General features: G+C 39.8%; 1 protein-coding gene across 1 annotated transcript; it reads right to left on the bottom strand.

Annotated features, from left to right (window-relative positions):
- Positions 1 to 488: 488 nt before the first annotated feature.
- LOC129843902 (isotocin receptor-like) lies at positions 489 to 13763 on the bottom strand. Its single transcript, XM_055912379.1, has 3 exons — positions 13610 to 13763; positions 12156 to 13342; positions 489 to 5804 (listed from the first exon to the last, which is right to left on the bottom strand). The coding sequence occupies exons 2-3, from the start codon at positions 13084 to 13086 to the stop codon at positions 5551 to 5553; spliced, it is 1185 nt and encodes a 394-aa protein (XP_055768354.1). The 5' UTR covers positions 13087 to 13342; positions 13610 to 13763; the 3' UTR covers positions 489 to 5550.
- Between the last annotated feature and the right edge of the window lie 6840 nt (positions 13764 to 20603).

Here is a 20603-nt window from a genome sequence, read left to right as displayed (position 1 = left end):
GTGTTTTCTTTTTAGTCATTTTTCACACATTGATTCTACAATAAAATAATTGTTTATTGTTACAGTTAGCTGTTATGTCAGTCTTTAGTGCTAGTTGTGACTTAGAATCTGCATACAGTACGTAATTGATATAGAAAATATTTAGTGAAAGAATTCCCAGTATGTTCAGGCAAGGGTGAGGCCAGATGGATCCACAACAACATATCTAAGTACCAATAGGGAACGTTATATCTAATTTATCTATTTCGTGAATGATATGGAAATCCAATCTATAGGAATTGACAGCATGTTTAGCCATATCAGAAAATAATCTTATGACCTAGAGATGAAATGTATAAAGACACCACGTTTGGTCTTATTCAACCCAGGTAACCATCAACAAAGGATAAGGAATATTCTGTTATCTGATCCAAAGATACACCATAAAATCCAATTTATGTTAACACTTAAAGATAAAAAAAAATTAAAACAGGAAGGCCCACACACTGTTTTTGCTCCCAATCCACCACTTTATTGACAAACGTTTAACAGACTGAGTGCTCACATACTAAAATATAAACATTTCACCTCACATGACCATTACGCACATGACGCATGGTGGGTGTGGAAACAATTCAATTCACATTTGCGCATAATCACAGAGGTACATATGGTCCTAACAGGTTATATACATACAAATCTGTTCAAGTTAAAGCCTACACAGTAAAAAAAAATGAGATTACACTGGAAATTGTTGGAATACACGCCCGTATGACCAATATGCGCATGACAAGTGGTGGCAGTAGATATAATTACAGTGACATATTTCAAAAACAACTTGTGTATTTTATATGAATGAGATGGGCACAATATATATATATATACACAATATTTACACAATGACCAAGTGGAGACAAAGTGTTATCACTCCATAGTACACTCCAAACATGGACCTGTAAAGACAAAGTAAAGGTTATAACCGACCCCAGGGTCATGTTTATTAGGCATCAAATGGGGAAAAAAGACTGAAACACGGAGTGACTACCTGGACTTGTCCAATAAGAAACACTCATTTTAGTTTTTCATTGCAAAACATTTTGCTTTGCGTGCCCTAAAGAACACTACCCAGCTTCAGAGTAAATCCACACTTTTTTTAAAGACATAAACCTTTTTGGCCACTAGGTAGAACTACATGGTACGTTTTCCAGCCTTTGCGTGTTGTTCAATGCTATCTGTCAGGGAGTAACTTGATCTGAATCATAGACATTGAGAGGACTTGAGAAAACAAGACCTTAACAAACATGACACCTTATTTATTCATTCATTCATTCATTCATTCATTCATACTGACAACAATCTGACTACTTATTAATTTATTTAGTGTGGATGGACCAAGCTCTCCTATCTATGCATTAAGAAGAAGAGAAAATTAAGCACACACAAATTCTTTCTTTTTTCTCATACGTTAGTGATACATTTATTCTATTTACATTCAAATAAATAATTGATATAAAGGGAATCTTTACTTCCTGAATATATTGTAAACACTGTACGGCAGGGGTCTCCAACAGGTAGATCGCTAGCTACCAATTAGCTCACAGCCCACCTATGAGTAGCTCGCCAAGCAATTCTGAAAGTACATGCATTTTTTTTATGTGTTCCAGCACAAACTGTCATAAACATAAAGCTACTATCCAATCAAAGCCAAATTGACATTATCCCACTACTGGTTAGCCTCTATTGCTTGAAAAGCCAACGGTAAAACAATATCTACCACTTATTTTCCAGCAATATTTCCCGTCTGTCCGTTTGGTGCATGCATTTGTCTATCATCCTGTATGTAGCCAGTTATCGATGCTAATGATAACAATCTTGTGGGTAGGTAGCTGCAAAGTAGGCTTACCGCTGCAAAGTAGGCTTACCGCTGCAAAGTAGGCTTACCGCTGCAAAGTAGGCTTACCGCTGCAAAGTAGGCTTACCGCTGCAAAGTAGGCTTACCGCTGCAAAGTAGGCTTACCGCTGCAACCTGGTCTCAGAGCATTTTGTATTATTCTGTACTTAAATCCGGGACACTCCATTTAGTATGATATGTTGTGTTTCGTATGATATGTATTCATTTGTATTATATGTAACGAATTACAATTTGTATTATATGTTACTAATTTGCAAAACATATGATATGTTACGAATTCTAGCTAGGTGGCGAGGTGGCTATCGTTAGCTAGCTTGCTAACATTAGCTAGGCTAGGGGTTAGGGGTTAGGGTTAAGTTTATGAGTTAGGTTAAAGGGTTAAGTAACCATCTGTCTTATGAAACCATACCAAACATAACATACAGTAAGTATCATACTAATTTGAGTGTCCCGGATTTACATTTACTATGTTACCTCTAGTCTATAAGACCAGGCTGGCTTACCTGATATAAAGATGTTATGACAATTTGTATCAATTGGGTGGCCATTGTTTTACAAACTCTGCCATAACATGTGGTGCAGCAGTGCGCTTAACAGGAGAAAAAGCACTAGACCACCACATTCCTCTCCTAATTAAAGGTCCAATGTAGCCATTTCTATCTCAATATCAAATCATCTCTGAGTAACAATTAAGTACCTTACTGTGATTGTTTCCGAATTAAATATTCAAAAAGACAAAAAAATTGCTTCTTAGCAAAGATCAATTTCTCAAGCAATAATTTAACTAGGACTGTATGGGAGTGGTCTGAGTGGGGAGGGGGAAACTGAACATTTGCTGTTATTGGCAGAAAGGTTTGGAACTCTCTTTCTTATTGGTCTATTAACTAATTGACTGCATGCTTATGTCACCATGGAAGGTCAAAATAGTCTGAAATTTCAGGCAGTCTTACACATAATTTTCTCAATTTTATCGGGCCCCATTAGAGTTGTTTATTAACCATTATTTTATAAGGTATGTTGACAAAAAAACACATCTCTTGTACACCGAGGTAGAGGAGAAAAAAGAATAGCCTATTTGAAAGCTATGAAATTAAATTGTAGCTCGCGAAGCTTCATTTAAAAAATAAATAAAGTAGCTCTCATGCTAGAAAAGGTTGGCGACCCCTGCTGTAAGGTGAATCCGAAAGGTGAATGAGCAGATACATATATACACAAAATAACACCTGCGTTGATCTACTGTAATCACCCACACAACAATAAAGAAAAAATATACATGTGTTGGAGCACATTTAAAAGCATATGCACGTTTTCTTATTTTACAAAGCTACAGTATAGCTTACATTGCGTCAGAAATTGAACCCTATTCCTTTATAGTACACAATTTTTTTCTACCAGAACCCTATATGCCCAGGTCAAAAGTAGTGCAGTGTGTAGGGAAAAAGGTACAATTTGGGACACACAACCTTAGATAAATAACAATAAAGTGTCTTTAATATCCCCTCCATGGTTTGAAGATATAGGCAATCTAATCTAACATCTCTCTGTGTAGAGATCAATAGCAATGCAATATCCCTGGCTGAGCAGTAAGGTCACCAAGAGAACAGGTTTCATTGTGAAACTTCATTCTATTTCCCATGTTGTTATTGTGGTGACTGAAAGGTCAGCTTGGTGTGTGAATAAGCTCTGCTGAGTTTCTCTCTACTTAGACCTGAGAAATACAGAGAGAGTCATAGAGCTCTGTGTAGAAACAAATCTTACATCAAGTGTATATAATAAGAATTCAATATAACATTTTTGCTGAAGAAGAGGAGGAGGGGAAAGGTTGGCGTGGAAACAGTCTCTTTTAATATTTTCCTTGAAAAGCCATACAGTTAGAGAATAAATCATTTGATTTATGGTACACATTGACTGACAGTCTGATCATCAGCTGTACAGTATATGGAAAACTAAAATTAAACAGGAATGAATATGTGTGCTACAAAGACATACCATAACTTGAACTATGGGCAACAATTTATGGGCAAAATACATCTCTTCCTCAGAAAATGTTCATTTTAGAGGGATTTCAGTAACATGCTGGAGAGGTTTGTGAGACTAAAACACAGAGTAAAGGTTATAACCGACGATAGCAAGCATGCACTACCCATAATATGATGCAGAACCACCATGTTTGAAATATGAAAAGTGGTACTAAGTGAGGTGTTGGATTTGCACCAAACATAACACTTTGTATTCAGGACATAGAGTTCATTTCTTTGCCAAAGTTTTAGCAGTTTTACTTTTAGTGCCATATAGCAAACAGGACACATGTTTTGGAATATTTTTATTCTGTACAGGCTTCCTTCTTTCACTGTCATTTAAGTTAGTATTGTGGAGTAACTACAATGTGGTTGAGCCATCTTAAGTTTTCTCTTATCACAGCCATTAAACTCTGTAACTGTTTTAAAATCACCACTGGCCTCATGGTGAAATCCCTAAGCGGTTTCCTTCCTCTTCTGCAACTGAGTTATGAAGTACACCTGTATCTTTGTAGTGACTGGGTGTATTGATTCACTATCCAAAGTATAATTAATAACTTCATCATACTCAAAGGGAAATTCAATGTCTGCTTTTAATTTTTTTTACCCATCTACCAATAGGTGTCCTTCTTTGCGAGGAATTGGAAAACCCCATGGTCTCTGTGGTTAAATCTGTGTTTGAAATTCACTGCTCGACTTAGGGACCTTACAGATAATTGCACACAAAGTGACTCGATGCAACTTATTATGTGACTTATTAAGCACATTTTCACTCCTGAACTTATTTAGACTTGCCATAACAAAGTGGTTGAATACTTATTGACTCAAGACATTTTAGCTTTTAATTTTTTATGCATTTTTATAAAAGCACAATTCCACTTTGATATTATGGGATATTTCAAATCTGGCTGTAGCACAACAAAATGTGGAAAAAGTCAAGGGGTGTGAACATTTTCTGAAGGCAATGTATAGGCCCATGTAGCATATTTATCTTTTAATGAAGTCATCTCAGTTTTAATTTGAAGCATAGTTTTATCCTCCACTTATAACAATGGCAAATACTTGGGCAACTTCATATTTGTATTGAACTTCGTTCAGAAGGTATCGGCGGTCACAGTCAGACAGATAGCTAAATATAGAATCAAGATGTTTAGGCTAAGATATTCTGTGAATAAAAGGGCAATGCACACTAACGATGCACTTAGCTGTTCTACGAGTGGTCAGAGGCATTCGGTAACTAATGAGGGTTTTCAAGTGCAATTTTAGTAATGATGGTTTTGAGAAACAGCTTGGCTACTAAAGATACATCGTAAGATCGTTCTAACGATGATCTTAACGCTACAAAGGCTCTGGGAAATGAGGCCCTGGTCTTACAGGGGTACCTGGCCCACACCAAGCCTCGGATGAAGGTCTTTCAGGTTTAGTGTACGCAACTTAACCTCTCTCCATGGTCTTCATGTGCTGGAGATCTGTGTGCTGCACCTCTTGCTGGTATCTGGCCCACCCCATCGATAAGCATTGCATGGTGAAGATCTAAGTCTTCACCATGCAACCCCCTCTCTGACTGATATGAAGAAGGGCTTACGGGAGTAGTGAGTTCCTGTCCCACCCAAAACTCATCTCCTCCATGGTCCTCACTCCTCATGTGCTGGTGGTCTGAGTGATGCTCCTCTGACTACTATGGTTCTTGATGACGAAGGTGGAGGTGGAGATGCTCCTGCGGCTCTGCTGGCGGTCACACCCTCCGCACTGTGAGGCCTTCAGGTACTGTGAGGAGCAGCAGATGAAGCACCTCATCAGGTCATGGAACAGGTGGCCAGCGAAGAACATATAGATCCACGGGTTACAACAGCTGTTCAGACTGGCCAGCAGCATGGCAATGATGAACGCCATGTCTAGGATAAAGAGAGAGAGAAGGAAGGCTTTATAAATACTGTAATTTTCACCTGTCGACAGCTTTCAATACACAGGTCACTGCCAAAATAAAGGAAACACCAACATAAAGTGTCTTAATAGGGCGTTGGGCCACCACGAGCCAGAACAGCTTCAATGCACTTCGGTATAGATTGTACAAGTGTCTGGAGCTCTATTCGGCAGATGCGTCACCATTCTTCCATGAGAAATTCCATCATGTGGTGTTTTATTGATGGTGGAAATCGCTCCAGAATCTCCCATGAGTGTTCAATAGGATTGAGATTTTGTGACTGAGATGCCCCTTTTTTACATTTTCATGCAAACCATTCAGTGACCACTCGTGCCCTTTGGATGGGGCATTGTCATCCAATGGGGGCATAGCCACGGTAGCCAAAATAATGGCCTGCCCAGCATCTTTTTACATGACCCTACATGCTGACCACACCAGTCGCGTCGCGTGCATGAACTCTGCAAAATAAATGTACACATACATGTTATTCAATCATTGCACCCACACTGCTTGCGCATGCCAATGAGCGTCTGCGTTGCCAGGCACTAAAATAGAGGTTGATTCTATTTGTGACGCAGAACGTGCTGTAAGTCCTGCCTCTCCCATCTCTTCGTTGGTTTTTAGAAGCATATACCCACGTGCCATCTTCTCATTGGTTTTTAGGAACATATTGAAAGATGAACTGAGGTCGATTGTGGTAATGCACCTTATTATGAAAGTTAGTTGCCAATCACCATATAAAGTCCAAAGAAGAAAAAGAAGCCTGGAAGGAGGAGAGATGACGAGAAACGATTCGGTTGACTGTTTTATGTGTGGATTAATTGTCGGAGTAGAGGACCTTGTGCATTTCAGGTAAAATAACAACTCAATGTTTATATCCCAGGACAAATTAGCTAGCAACAGCAAGCTAGCTAGCTAAATAGGACAAATTAGCTATCAACTGCAAGCTAGCTAGCTAAATTGCCATAAATGTTTAATGCTTTTCGACCTGTCCCAAAAGTAATAGAATTGGTTCAGAGATTGTTTTGATATTTCAACCTGCGTGTTGTGATTGCGTTTGATGTGGGGGGACAAAATCAATTTGCGCACGATGGCACACGTGGACGCACGCACGCGTCCGGTTTGGGCATGGTGTAAAGCATGATGGGATTATAATTGCTTGAATTAACTCAGGAACCACACCTGTGTGGAAGCACCTGCTTTCAGTATACTTTTTATCCCTCATTCATCAAGTGGGCCTGAAATGTAATCCATCATCTACAGAGAACTCTCAACTCTTTATTCAATTTGATAATGCATGCATGCAAGGAAGCCTCCTAAGAATATAATGTATAACACCTACACAAGCGAAGGAATATTAGGGTAATGAAGTGAGTGTGATGAGATATGGTGACAGCTTCTCTCTCTTCATTCTACAGTCTGTTAAATATACATCAGGCTATAAAGATATATTGAACAAAGCCTCAAGGGCAAACTTGATCTGGTATAGAAGTGATTGATCCTAAAGAAGTTCAGAGCAGTACCCAATGTTACAGTATAACCATAGAAATAGACCTATCTACATTATATTTATATGAGTAGAAATTAACTGACAATCAATTAGGACAGTTGAGAGCTGAACAGCTGAACAGGTGTCAATTATAAGTCACCATGGTAACATGGGCATACCCATGTTACCATGGGTATTAATAGTTTTCTCCTACTCATGTATTAATCATGCACAGAGAGAGACTCTTGTCAGGTGCACTCATTATTCCTGAAATCATCCAATTAATATTGTGTTGTGCTACCTCCACTAGACTTGAGATAATGAATCTGCAGAGTGTGTGAGAGAGAGAGCGAGAGTGAGAGAGAGAGAGAGAGAGAGAGAGAGAAAGTAAATGAGGGGGGATAAAGAGAGAGATATGTGCTAGAGGAGTGCGGAGGGCTAGTAGAGGCCACAAGGAAAGGGACCACAGAGTCCCAGAGATGTCGTTGAGAAGAGAGAGAGAGAGAGAGAGAGAGAGAGAGAGAGAGAGAGAGAGAGAGAGAGAGAGAGAGAGAGAGAGAGAGAGAGAGAGAGAGCGAGAGCGAGAGCGAGAGAGAGAGAGAGAGAGAGAGAGAGAGAGAGAGAGAGAGAGAGAGAGAGAGAGAGAGAGAGAGAGAGAGAGAGAGAGAGAGAGAGAGAGAGAGACCATCTCGCTGGATGTTGTCATTAAGACTGTAAATCCTTCTCTGGTCATGGATCTTAATTTGTGCAAAGACACAGGCCTTTTCTCAATTAGATTAGCTCAATTCTGCATCCTACTCCTCTGTCCTCTCTGGCTTCCTTTTGAAAGAGGTCAAAGGTAATCTCGGAGAGGCGGCAAGGAGAGGGAAAGTGGACGAAAATGCGCTTGTATGAAATGAGACTCCTTGTCGTGCTCCCTCAGGCAAATTACGTTTACAGGGTGGAATCCCAAAATAAATGTATAACATGATAAAAAAAACTACAGTTAGTTGTGCAGACATCGTATAGATAAAGGGATAAGTAGTATATTGTTTTTAAATGTTTGCATGCTTTTCTCCTTCATGAAAACAATAGCTGATTCAACATGGGGTTTGGCAGATTTAAAACTCTTCTGGGAAGGACTCGGTTTCCGGGTCATGGAGGAGAAAGGACAGAGGAGAGAGGACGGAGAACGGACTTTTGCCCAAATAAGGCCTTGTATTTTAGATTAGTCTGGCGCAGGAAGCCATGGCCATTATGAAGCATGGACTAGCTCATGATTCTAACCATCCAGAGAATTAATCACACGCCAAACGACAGAGTCATATATCCACTGTTCTTTTTCCTCCACATTAATGGTCTTGACAGGCATTCAGAGCTAAGCTGACAAATAGCCTCACGGTGACAACTCAGACAGACACCGTTGCAATCCATTGCCACAGACACCATCTATATCACTTATGGACCGAAGGCCTAAGGCATGGCCATGACCACAAGACATCAGACCTAAGTTCAAAAAAGTTTTTAAATCTTTCTAATACATTGAGGTTTTGCTTTAGCGTGCCTGGAGTACCAGGTGGGCAGAGTTCGCATTTTGCTATTGGTTCATTACAACATGCAAGCTACATTAAATCAAGCATACTTTTACATTTATCAGAGGCTCTTATCCAGATCAACTTACAGTAAGTGCATTCATCTTAAGATAGCTAGGTGATACAACCACATATTACAGTCGAAGTATGTGAAAGTATTACAAATAGTATTTGAACCCAGGCCGGTGGAAAATCCCATTTTACTGATGAATGGGTAAACAAAAGAGGGGGATGAAGCTTTCAAACACTTTTTTGTTGGCTGAAGGAGCCATTTTTACACTGATAGGCCATGTCAAGAACATACATTTAATTTTTATATTTGACTTTTCCAACTACAGTGCTCATTCAAAACCTGAGTTGCTCCTAGCCTCCCCCACTTCCAGAGGTCCCAAGGCTGACACCTTGATGTCACAGTACATTTACCCTCCCTAACTCTCAACGGGCTCTGCAGGGCTATTGGAATGTATAACTGCTACTTTCTCCTCCTCATCCCTTAATTTTGTTGTTTCCATTTTGAGGTGTATTTATGGATTGTATTTAAGGCTTTTGTGCGGCTGCTCGGCCATGGAAACCCATTTCATCAAGCTCCCGATGAACAGTTATTTTGCTGACTTTGCTTCAAAAGGCAGTTTGGAACTCATTAGTGAGGAATGCAATCAAGGACAGATGATTTTTACGTGCCACGCGCTTCAGCACTTGGTGGTCCGGTTCTGTGAGCTTGTGTCCTACCACTTTGCGGCTCAGACGATGTTGCTGCTAGACTTTCCGCTCCCCAAAAACAGCACTTACAGTTGAAATTTCACAAACTGACTACTTGGAAAGGTGGCATCCTATGACTGTGCCACGTTGAAAGTCACTGAGTTCTTCAGTAAGGCCATTCTACTGCCAATGTTTGTTTATGGAGATTGCATGGCTGTGTGCTCAATTTTATACACCTGTCAGCAACGGGTGTGGCTGAAATAGCCGAATCCTCTAATTTTAAGGGGTGTACACATACTTTAGTATTATTATTAATTTATTACCTTTATTTAACTAGGCAAGTCAGAAACAAATTCTTATTTACAATGACAGCTAAACATGGACGATGCTGGGCCAATTGTGCGCCGCCCTATGGGACTCCAAATGACGGCCGGTTGTGATTATATTATACATTTTGGCATTTGTGACTCATTTAAAAAAACTGGGCGTATGACGCGTGTCACTACTTCACAGGAGAGGCATTTGAACAAAAACTTAAATGTTTTATCAAAATGCGTTTTTTTGGCAGAAATGCCTTCTGGAACATGTGAACTTTCATGTGCCTTAATAACACACTTGTATGCCATCTGTTAATACGAATAAAATGGTTAAATTATGATCATAGTTGGTTTGGCCACTGAAAAAGAGAGGAATCTTCCGTCTTGCCATGATTGGCTCAGAAAATGGATGGGCTGGACATGCCGATAAATGAGTTTGGATAGGTCTGCCATGTAGCACGCTCCTGTCTATAATATGAGCTGCTCAGTATGTGTAGGTAATCCTTCATAACACGGCTTTTGGAAAGATATCACGAAGAACTGCAAAAGTGTTTGATTGCAAATATGGGAAGGGAGTCGAAAAAAGAATACACAAAAGGCTGTTGTAAAGAACCTGTCTCCAGATTACATCTTCAAACTAAGGGCAACCATGGCATCTGTGACAGAGAAGCTTTTTTCCATTTATTCGGGGAAGATAGTCTAGCTAGCTAGGTTTTCAGATACTATACATTTCTAATTTTGTCAGAAAGTCATTTTCATTGCAAGTTAAAGCATACTGTTAGCTAGCTAGATAACGTTAGCTGGCTGGCTCGCTAGCTAACGTTATGTGTACGATCTGTGTAGTGATATTATTCGTATCTCAGAGCCATTTGCATTGCTAGTTATAGCCTAATGCTAGCTAGTTAACATTGAACCTAGTTGATTAGCTTTAGCTACAGATTCATGCAGGATAGTAACATTATGAGTTGGGATTATGGTTCATTGTTTCGCTAACTAGTTAACTACATGTCTAAACAAAAGACTATGCAAGTAACCATTTCACTGTACCATTTACACCTTCTATATCCTGTGCATGTGACAAATAAACTTTGATTTATTTGATACAGTGTGTGTTTACCAGAGATGGTAATGTGAAGAACAACATGACCTGCACTATAGTCAAATTAGGATATAACTTTAGCCCAACGAGACAAGTTCTAAATTTCTCCGGTGGAATGCCTTGCTTTTATTTTGTCACACTCACAACCCTAAGCTATGTTCTGTAATTAGCTCGCCATTAACTTGTAAATAAGGATCTTGCTGTGAGTTTATTTTCCTGTAATAAAGAATACAAATTAGCTAAAGTTAAGGCGTTGTAAGCTATATAATATGGTCATTATTTGAACTGGCTAGCCAGCTAACTTAACATTAGCTAGCTAGCTAACAAGCTAGTAACAAACAAAAACATTGGTTAGAAAGTTGCTTTTAGTTGCCTGGTTTTCTAGATTGACATATACTAAATTCATTTTTAAACAGATGGGTTTATTGGTGTTAAAATATACCCGTTTTTTTGGACCACCAGGCTGTTGATGTCATGCAGCCCGTCATTTTTGTGTTCATACTTTTTCATAACAACAAAAACAAGTTTGATGTTGAACGACAATAGAATGTTCATAATGTCACTGCGACAACTGTTTACAGGCGTAGTTAAAACCAGCCTTTAGTCTTGAAATATTTGGTTGTTTAGTACATAGTACAATCCTTAAAGAGATGGGTGGGGATAGGGTTTAAGAGGGTGTGAATGGTTCTGAATGGGTGTAGACAAAGAGGAGCTCTCCATAACATTCAATGGACATTTTCTCAAAAGTGGGGTTACAAGTTTATCAAGCAGAATTACTTTCCCATTGTTCCTCAACTGTAGTGCATAATATACAATTTTCTAGCTCTGAGACTCTACTTTTATCCAATGTATAAAAATAAAAAAAAACATTTCAAATGTTGCTACATAAGACCGAATGGAGCCGGTCATTTGAGCCGGATCAAAAAGCCATTGAAAATGCCCTCTTCCCTCTTATGAGCAAATCCATAACTCTCTTACTAAAACAACATTTGACCTGTTCAGATAGTGACAAATAGCACCAGGAGAGAGACAGGAGAACAAGACATTCCTCAACTAATGACATGTCACTCTCTGTGCCTCCCTCCTTATAACCCCATCCATGTATAAAGCAGTGTGTAATTCACGCATAAAGCCCTTTATAGTTTACCTTCTCTGGGCGCAGCAGGGTCCCATGCCGACCACATTTGTACGAAGAAAAAAGGAGTCCAACAAACAATATAAGCTACGACAATGACAAAAGTCATTTTGACAGTTCGGATCTTCGCTTTTGATATGAGCCTTACGCTGCTCACCCGAGAGAGCGTTGCACCTTTGGACGTCCGCGGTGTCAGAGACATACACTGATCCCGTCTGGTTTTCATTTTAAAGTTTTGCCATATTTTAAAACTTATCAGGCCATAGCAAATACTTAGAATAGCCACTGGAATTATGTAGATTGTAAGACTAATCCACGTAATGTACGCCTTGGCGCCCCAGGGTTCTACGAAGTCTCCCCAACAGTCATAAACTCCGTTGCCCACCTCCCTCAAGGAAAATATGTACACTTGAGGGGTACTGAAAACCAGACTAAGCATCCAGGAAGCAATCACATAAAAACGGTCCTTCCTCTTGTGCAGAGAGCGGAGGGGCTGACATATCGCCAAGCATCTGTCTATGGACATTAGAACAAGCATGTAAGTGGACGCGAACATCCCGACAACCTGTAGGTACTTCACCAGCCTGCACAGTAAATCAGACCCGTAGAATCGAAATGTAATGTCCCATATGAGCTGCGGGAGGACCTGGAAGATTGCCACCACCAGGTCCGCAATACTGAGGTGTTTCATGAAGTAGTACATTCGAGAGTGGCTGTGCTTGCTCGTATGTATAGCCAAGAGGACGCAAAGGTTACCGGCCAACGCGAGCAGCAGGACGAGGACAAGAACGGTCACCTCCACTTTGGCCACATCCTCGTTCCGCTTCAGGGGGTTCACGCCGGTCTGGTTCCTGATACCTGTCTCGTTTCCACCGCGACTCGAGTTGGTCCATGAATCGTTCATCATCGCCCACACGTCTTGGTCTCGTTGGTTCTCCATCATTCATGGGTTAACTGGCCACTAAAGCGTTTCACCCTGAGCGCAAAAACACTGCTTCCAGCACCAGAGATCAGTGAGGTGAGAGACTTATTGGCTCCTGATCTGTTCCTTTTCATTTGTTTATCATTCCCCGTTTTTCCAAAGTTTAACAAGTTTGTTTTCCGTTTACATGTTTCGACGGTAGGCCTATAAAGGCTAAGTTAATTCCAATAGTAAGGTGTCCCAATTAGGCGTAGTCTATGAGAGATAGGCATACGTTCTAGGTAAACAAAAACAAAAATATCGTTTACAAGTCAGTGACAAAAAAAATCGAACATGGATGAATTAATACATAAATATATGATATGCGCAATGTGCAATTATACTAGCGAAATCAATTGATCAATCAATGTCAACAATATTAATAGGATACTAATAATAGACTAATTATAATAATCACAATAATCTTACTAATTATAATTCCAATCATACATACTAATCCTGATCAAAATGATAACTTTAGAATAATGAATATTCATTTACATACCTTATTAGAAAGACCGAGACTTTCCAACTTTACACAACTCGTGTACAGAGATTTTTTCAAGAGAGGCTTTTGCCTACCGCATCCATATGTGCCTGTGCAGCGTGCATGGGGTCTAATGGAATGGTTCAAGCACAGTATACCAAGTTGAAGAAGCTTCGACCCGCCCTCTGCCCGCGCGCAATGTGTCCCGCATCCTTATTCGTAGCACTATCGTCTCAGCGGAGGAGCGGCTGAGATACTAACGGCCATCGCTAGATGGCTATGCAAGCCACCGTATGCATGATCTTCCAATCTGTAATTAACGCAGGACATGAATTGTTTGTTTTGACAGTAATTAAAACAAAAACAAAATGCGTTATCAGTGGATTCACCAAAATATGTTAAACTGGCACACTGTTTTACGCATGAAAAGTATTTACTCTAGTATCAATTCATACAGAGAATAAGGTTACCTCGACCTCTCTAGGCTACAATCAATCTCCCGACGCCACAATTTTATTTTCAACAGTGTTTGCTGGATGTGCGTTAGTGGTTTATCAGTGAGGAACATAATTTGCCAAACATGCAGAGATAGCACCAATCACAAGTATCCATTTATTGAACTGTAGTTCAATTCATTATTTAAAATAAATGACCTTACATTTTTTATTTTAACCTTTATTTAACTAGGCAAGTCAGTTAAGAACAAATTCTTATTTACAATGATGGCCTACCCCGGCCAAACCCGAATGACGCTGGGCCATTTGTGTGCCGCCCTATGGGACTCCCAATCACGGCCGGATGTGATGCAGCCTGGATTCAAACCAGGGACTGTAGTGACACCTCTTGCACTGAGATGCAGTGCCTTAGACCACTGCACCACTCAGGAGCCCTACTAGGCCTACGTACTCTATTACTAGGCCTATGTACTCTATTACTAGGCATATGTACTCTATGAAAGCCCTTAATCCCAAAATTCCACTGCATGCATACAGTTTACCAACACATATGGCTAATAACCTCAAATGTAACTTCAACCTGAAACTTAAGCTGAGCAGATTTAAAATACACACCATGTTGGGAGTTAACGGAATATGAATATGATAATCCAATCCTTTGCATAACTCCTCTTCCCCTGCCTCTGTAACAGTATAACTTTAGTACGTCCCCTTGCCCCGACACGGGCACGAACCAGGGACCCTCTGCACACATCAACAACTGACACCCACAAAGCGTCGTTACCCATCGCTCCACAAAAGCCTCGGCCCTTGCAGAGCAAGGGGCAACACTACATCTAGGTTTCAGAGCAAGTGACGTAACTGATTGAAACGCTACTAGCGCGTACCCGCTAACTAGCTAGCCATTTCACATCCGTTACACCTCCATTGTCCTAATTTAACAAATAAAAGGCCACACCCATTGACCTCTTGTTTAGTCTGATTCTAAATGTTTTTAATGTAATGCCATGAAAGTCCTGAGGGTGTGAAACTCAATTATCCCTGGTATTGTTAATAAGGGACAATTCAATTCACAATCTCAGAATAGGAAAAGTACTCTCACATCTCCATCGGCTTGCATGGGTATCAAACAAATATTAACTCCAGCACCATACCTGTGTCAATATACTATATTTATACAACGGGTGGGTCTAATCCTGAGTGCCGATTGGTTAAAACCTCATTCCAGCCTGTTTCTATTCCACAAGTTACCACCAGCTAAATGTATTACGTTAACATGTATTCTGTTCCATCTGACTGCGCAATCCACTGTCTCATCAGCCCAGCCAGCCAGTGAATTTCATCTCCACCATAAAAAGCATCTAGACATTATCTCACATTTCTTTTAGACTAACATTTAGTTTTCAACAGCAGAGACTTGTATAAACCTTACTGTCTGTCGCTGACATTTGCAACATTGTTTCAATATTCAACTCCAGATGTCCCATAGTACTGAATTTGTCCGTATGAGACAGACAGGCAGTTTTTCTCAGCCAGTCGAAATCTTGAATCAGCATAATTTTTGGGGATATACACAAAGAACTATCAATAGAAAACAGGTAACACGAAACAAAGTGCAGCTAGTTTGCTGTCTTTCCAGCTTCAGTTTGAAGTAATTGTGTTAGCTGTGTTGTTGGCTAGCTCATCTGAACAAGTGTCCTAACTCCTAACGAGAGAGCACATTTTCTACAGCAGGCGAAATCCCACATCATTAGCTCATCATTATGGATGTATCCAAATAAATGTAACTAGAAAGCAGCTTAAACGAACGCAACCAAACCAATCGAAACGAACGACCAGAAGTTTGAGTAGAAACCCTAGATTTGTGCCGGGACTATATCTTGTGCAAGGATAAAATAGAATGAATAAATGAATTAAAATAAAGTTTTTAATGAAAATACGTAATCATTATTTCAATATGTTGGTAACCCTTTGTATAGAAGTGATAAGTGCCCTCGAAGCCGGTGTTTGGAGGATCTATTGGCACGGTTTGCAGACCCGAGACGAACAACACCCGTGACAATATATTCGCTAAACACCGGCTTCTCTGGCAATGTCACTTAATGTTTGGGATAGGGGGCAGCATTTTCACATTCGGATGAAAAGCGAGCCCAGAGTAAACTTATATATATGCGTATTATTAGTAGATTTGGATAGAAAACACTCTGAAGTTTCTAAAACTGTTTGAATGATGTTTGTGAGTATAACAGAACTCATATGGCAGGCGAAAACCTGAGAAAAATCCAAGTGGGAAATCTGAGGTTTGTAGTTTTTCAACTCATTGCCTTTCTAATATAAAGTGTAAATGGGGTCATATTGCACTTCCTAAGGCTTCCACTAGATGTCAACAGTCTTTAGAACCTTGTTGCAGGCTTCTACTGTGAAGGGGGAGAGAATAAGAGCTGTTTCAATCAGATGTCTGGCAGAAGGCCATGAGCTGGTCACGCGCGTGGCCGTGAGAGCGACCTGTGTTCCATTGCATTTCTAAAGACAAAGGAATTGTCCGGCTGAAACATTATTGAAGATTTATGTTAAAAACATCCTAAAGATTGATTCTATACATCGTCTGAAATGTTTTTACGAACTGTAATATAACTTTTTGGACTTTTCGCCTGAACTTTCGCCTGGACTTACCCACGCCTCATGAGTTTTGATTTGTGAACTAAACGCGCTAACAAAAAGGAGGTATTTGGACATAAATTATGGACTTTATCTAACAAAACAAACATTTATTGTGGAACTGGGATTCCTGGGAGTGCATTCTGATGAATATTCAAAGGTAAGTGAATATTTATAACGCTATTTCTGACTTTTACTTACTCTACAACATAGCAGGTATCTTTATGGCTTGTTTTTGTGTCTGAGCGCTGTACTCAGATTATTGCATGGTGTGCTTTTTCCGTAAAGGTCTTTTGGAAATCTGACACAGCGGTTGCATTAAAGAGAAGTATATCTTTAATTCTGTGCATAACACTTCTGTAAATTTCTGTAAATTAGTATTTCTGTAAGTTGATGTGGCTCTCTGCAAATTCACCGGATGTTTTCGAGGCACAACATTACTGAACATAACGTGCCAATGTAAACTGAGATTTTTGGATATAAATATGAACTTTATCGAACAAAACATACATGTATTGTGTAACATGAAGTCCTATGAGTGCCATCTGATGAAGATCATCAAAGGTTCGTGATTAATTCTATCTCTATTTCTGCTTTTTGTGACTCCTCTCTTTGGATGGAAAATGACTATGTTTTTTGTGACTAGGCTCTGACCTAACATAATCATATGGTGTGTTTTCGCTGTAAAGCCTTTTTGAAATCGGACACGATGGGTAGATTAACAAGAAGTTAAGCTTAAATTTGGTGTATTTCACTTGTGAATGTATGAAAGTAAAATATTTCCCAAAAATATTTTTTACATTTGCGCTTTGCCTTTCAGCGGATGTTGTCGAGGGGTTCCCTAGCCTTATAAAATAAATAGAAAACGCATTTTTTTATGTTGTCTAGTCAAACACATGAGAACATTTCCTAAGAAAACTACCCCCTATGATGTTCTAGGATGTTATATGCTATCCATGAACTGATTCACTTAATGTGATTACTGTATATTGTACCAATTCCAAACAGTAAGGTTATGTTCCAAATAGCAACCGATTCCCTACATAGTGCACTACTTTTGGGCCCCATCAAGGGAAAGGAGTGCCCTATAGGGAAAATGGTGCTATTTGGGATGCTTTCTCAACTTCTACTTCATAGAAATTTTATTTTAATTTGAGAGGGTTGCATAGCTATTACCCTATTATTACTTATGTATTTTCATACCAATGTATTCTAAATCATTATTGGCTCAATGTTCCAAGTGTCTAAGAGTCAATGTCCTGTGTTACTGTTGAAAAGTTTGTAAGGTACTCTTTGAAAACTGGCACACAGTGTAGAATTGCACTACACACTGAGTGCACACCACTCCCAGAGCTGAGAAAGTGCAATTTATTTGAGTGGTGGAGGTACAACATGCCTAAAAAGCCTTACACTTGCAGCAAAAGAAAATAGTGCAATTTAATGACAAATTGTGCAAAATGGATGTGGTGATTCCATTAAAACAAAGCACAGCTACTATACAGGAACAGTGGGACTACTGAATGTGCCAGTCAGCCTGTGTCTGAAAATAGATTTTTACTTTGTGCAGTTGTGAGAAGAACTGCAGGTGACTCACAGTCCTCTCTAGTTTTCCTCCTTCAATTGACCACAACAAGTCTGCTTTGTGTCTGATTATACATTTTGTTTCCTATCCCTCACGCTCTTAAGCATAATCAGGATGCAGAGAACGTCATAGAAAATGCTGCCAATCTTTCCCCTCAAAAATAAACCTCAAAAATAAATTTCTTGATAGCAGGAAACCCACTGAAAAAAAGCACTGTGATGTCTTCACGACGAAAAGGCCTGCGCTTTTGGCATGGTGCATGTGAAACTATTTTAGGTGTTTGTGTGTGCGTGTGTGTGTGCGTGCGTGTGTGTGTGTGTAAAAGAGAGAGAGAGAGAGAGATGTGAGCATTTTAGAGAGAGTTTGATGTCTATTTGAGGGTCAAGGTAGGAAAGGGATTTTCAGATTTAGTCCCCCAGGTAGATGGAGAGTTAAGGGGGAGTGGGGACGTGACAAGGTTTACTATCTGGGCTTGGATCACAATCACATTCTCACTGGACGTGTGCCAAGGTTTTAAGGTTGTAGAACTGTAAAACATTATCACAGTAAACCTCCATCCTGGAGAATATGTATATCAAAGCACTATCAAACATTATATTTGGCTGTTACAAATTCCAGGAATAAACATTTCGATGAGCAATATACGAAGAGTTTATTTCCAAAACGCTATATACACCAGTTTTTCCACATTTGTGTCTTTTCATCAGAAATGATTGCTTATGGGTACATCCATGTGTATGAAAAATAGATTTTTATTCATAGATATGTTTCCATTGTTAAGCTGGAATGGGATGTTTGTTTACTGTATATCAAATCAAATGTATTTATATAGCCCTTCTTACATCAGCTGATATCTCAAAGTGCTGTACAGAAATCCAGCCTAAAACTCCAAACAGCAAGCAATGCAGGTGTAGAAGCACGGTGGCCAGGAAAAACTCCCTAGAAAGGCCAAAACCTAGGAAGAAACCTAGAGAGGAACCAGGCTATGAGGGGTGGCCAGTCCTCTTCTGTCTGTGCCGGGTGGAGATTATAACAGAACATGGCCAAGATGTTCAAATGTTCATAAATGACCAGCATGGTCAAATAATAATAATCACAGTAGTTTTCAAGGGTGCAACTAGTCAGCACCTCAGGAGTAAATGTAAGTTGGCTTTTCATAGCCGATCATTAAGAGTATCTCTACCGCTCCTGCTGTCTCTAGAGAGTTGAAAACAGCAGGTCTGGGACATGTAGCACATCCGGTGAACAGGTCAGGGTTCCATAGCCTCAGGCAGAACAGTTGAAACTGGAGCAGCAGCACGGCCAGGTGGACTGGGGACAGCAAGGAGTCATCATGCCAGGTAGTCCTGAAGCATGGTCCTAGGTCTCAGGTCCTCTGAGAGAGAGAGAAAAAAAGAGAAAGAAAGAGAGAATTAGAGAGAGCATACTTAAATTCACACAGGACACCGGATAAGACAGGAGAAGTACTCCAGTATAACAGACTGACCCTAGCCCGCCGACACAAACTACTGCAGCATAAATACTGGAGGCTGAGACAGCAGGGGTCAGGAGACACTGTGGCCGCATCTGATGATACCCCCGAACAGGGCCAAACAGGCAGGATATAACCCCACCCACTTTGCCAAAGCACAGCCCCCACACCACATAGTTGACTGTATAGTTGACTGTGATGTGGTTGTCGCACCGTGCTTTATTAAGATGAATGCACTAACTGTAAGTCGCTCTGGATAACAGCATCTGCTTGATGACTAAAATGTAAAATGTAGATGTTTTACATACAAATCTCATATTACTGTATCGATTCTTTAAAAAAAAATGTTTTCACTTGTATCATTTGTACAGTTCTAGATTAAAAATGTAGTTATTTGTTACATTTGCCTGTGTAAAACCTAGCTGTGCTAATTATTTATCTGAGAGGGAGGTGGATATATAGTATTTAGCAAAAAAACATTATGTGTCTCTGCAATGAAACCAGCAAATGATAGATTTCAAACAAATATAATCCCATGCCACGATTAGATAGTGAAACAATGATAATTGTTTTAGTGTGCGAAATTTAGCAAATGGTGTGTCTGGTACTAAAAGCCCTATCATGTCTGCTCTTAGGAGTGTGCGGAGATATCACACACGGGCTCCTTTCCTTGCTCCTCACATCTCGCTCAAATTCAATGCTTTTCTGAGGTGAAAAACAAGACAGATTATATAACTAATACAGAAATACTAGATTCTCTCCTTTGATTCGAGTGATACTCCCTGGACATTTCACTGGGACATAAGAGTCATATGAAAATGTCAGGGGTCACATGATTATGAATTG

This window comes from Salvelinus fontinalis, chromosome 3, assembly GCF_029448725.1.
Source record: "Salvelinus fontinalis isolate EN_2023a chromosome 3, ASM2944872v1, whole genome shotgun sequence".
NCBI lineage: Eukaryota > Metazoa > Chordata > Actinopteri > Salmoniformes > Salmonidae > Salvelinus > Salvelinus fontinalis.
The sequence above is the reverse complement of the archived record's forward strand: the minus strand, read 5'-3'. Positions and strand labels throughout refer to the sequence as shown.

Excerpts from the sequence above, each read along its gene's own strand:
- LOC129843902 (XM_055912379.1), bottom strand. The coding sequence starts at position 13,086 with ATGATGGAGAACCAACGAGACCAAGACGTGTGGGCGATGATGAACGAT. Across the intron at positions 5,805-12,155 it reads CCCTGCTGCGCCCAGAGAAG|ACATGGCGTTCATCATTGCC; the intron begins GTAAACTATAAA and ends TCTTTATCCTAG.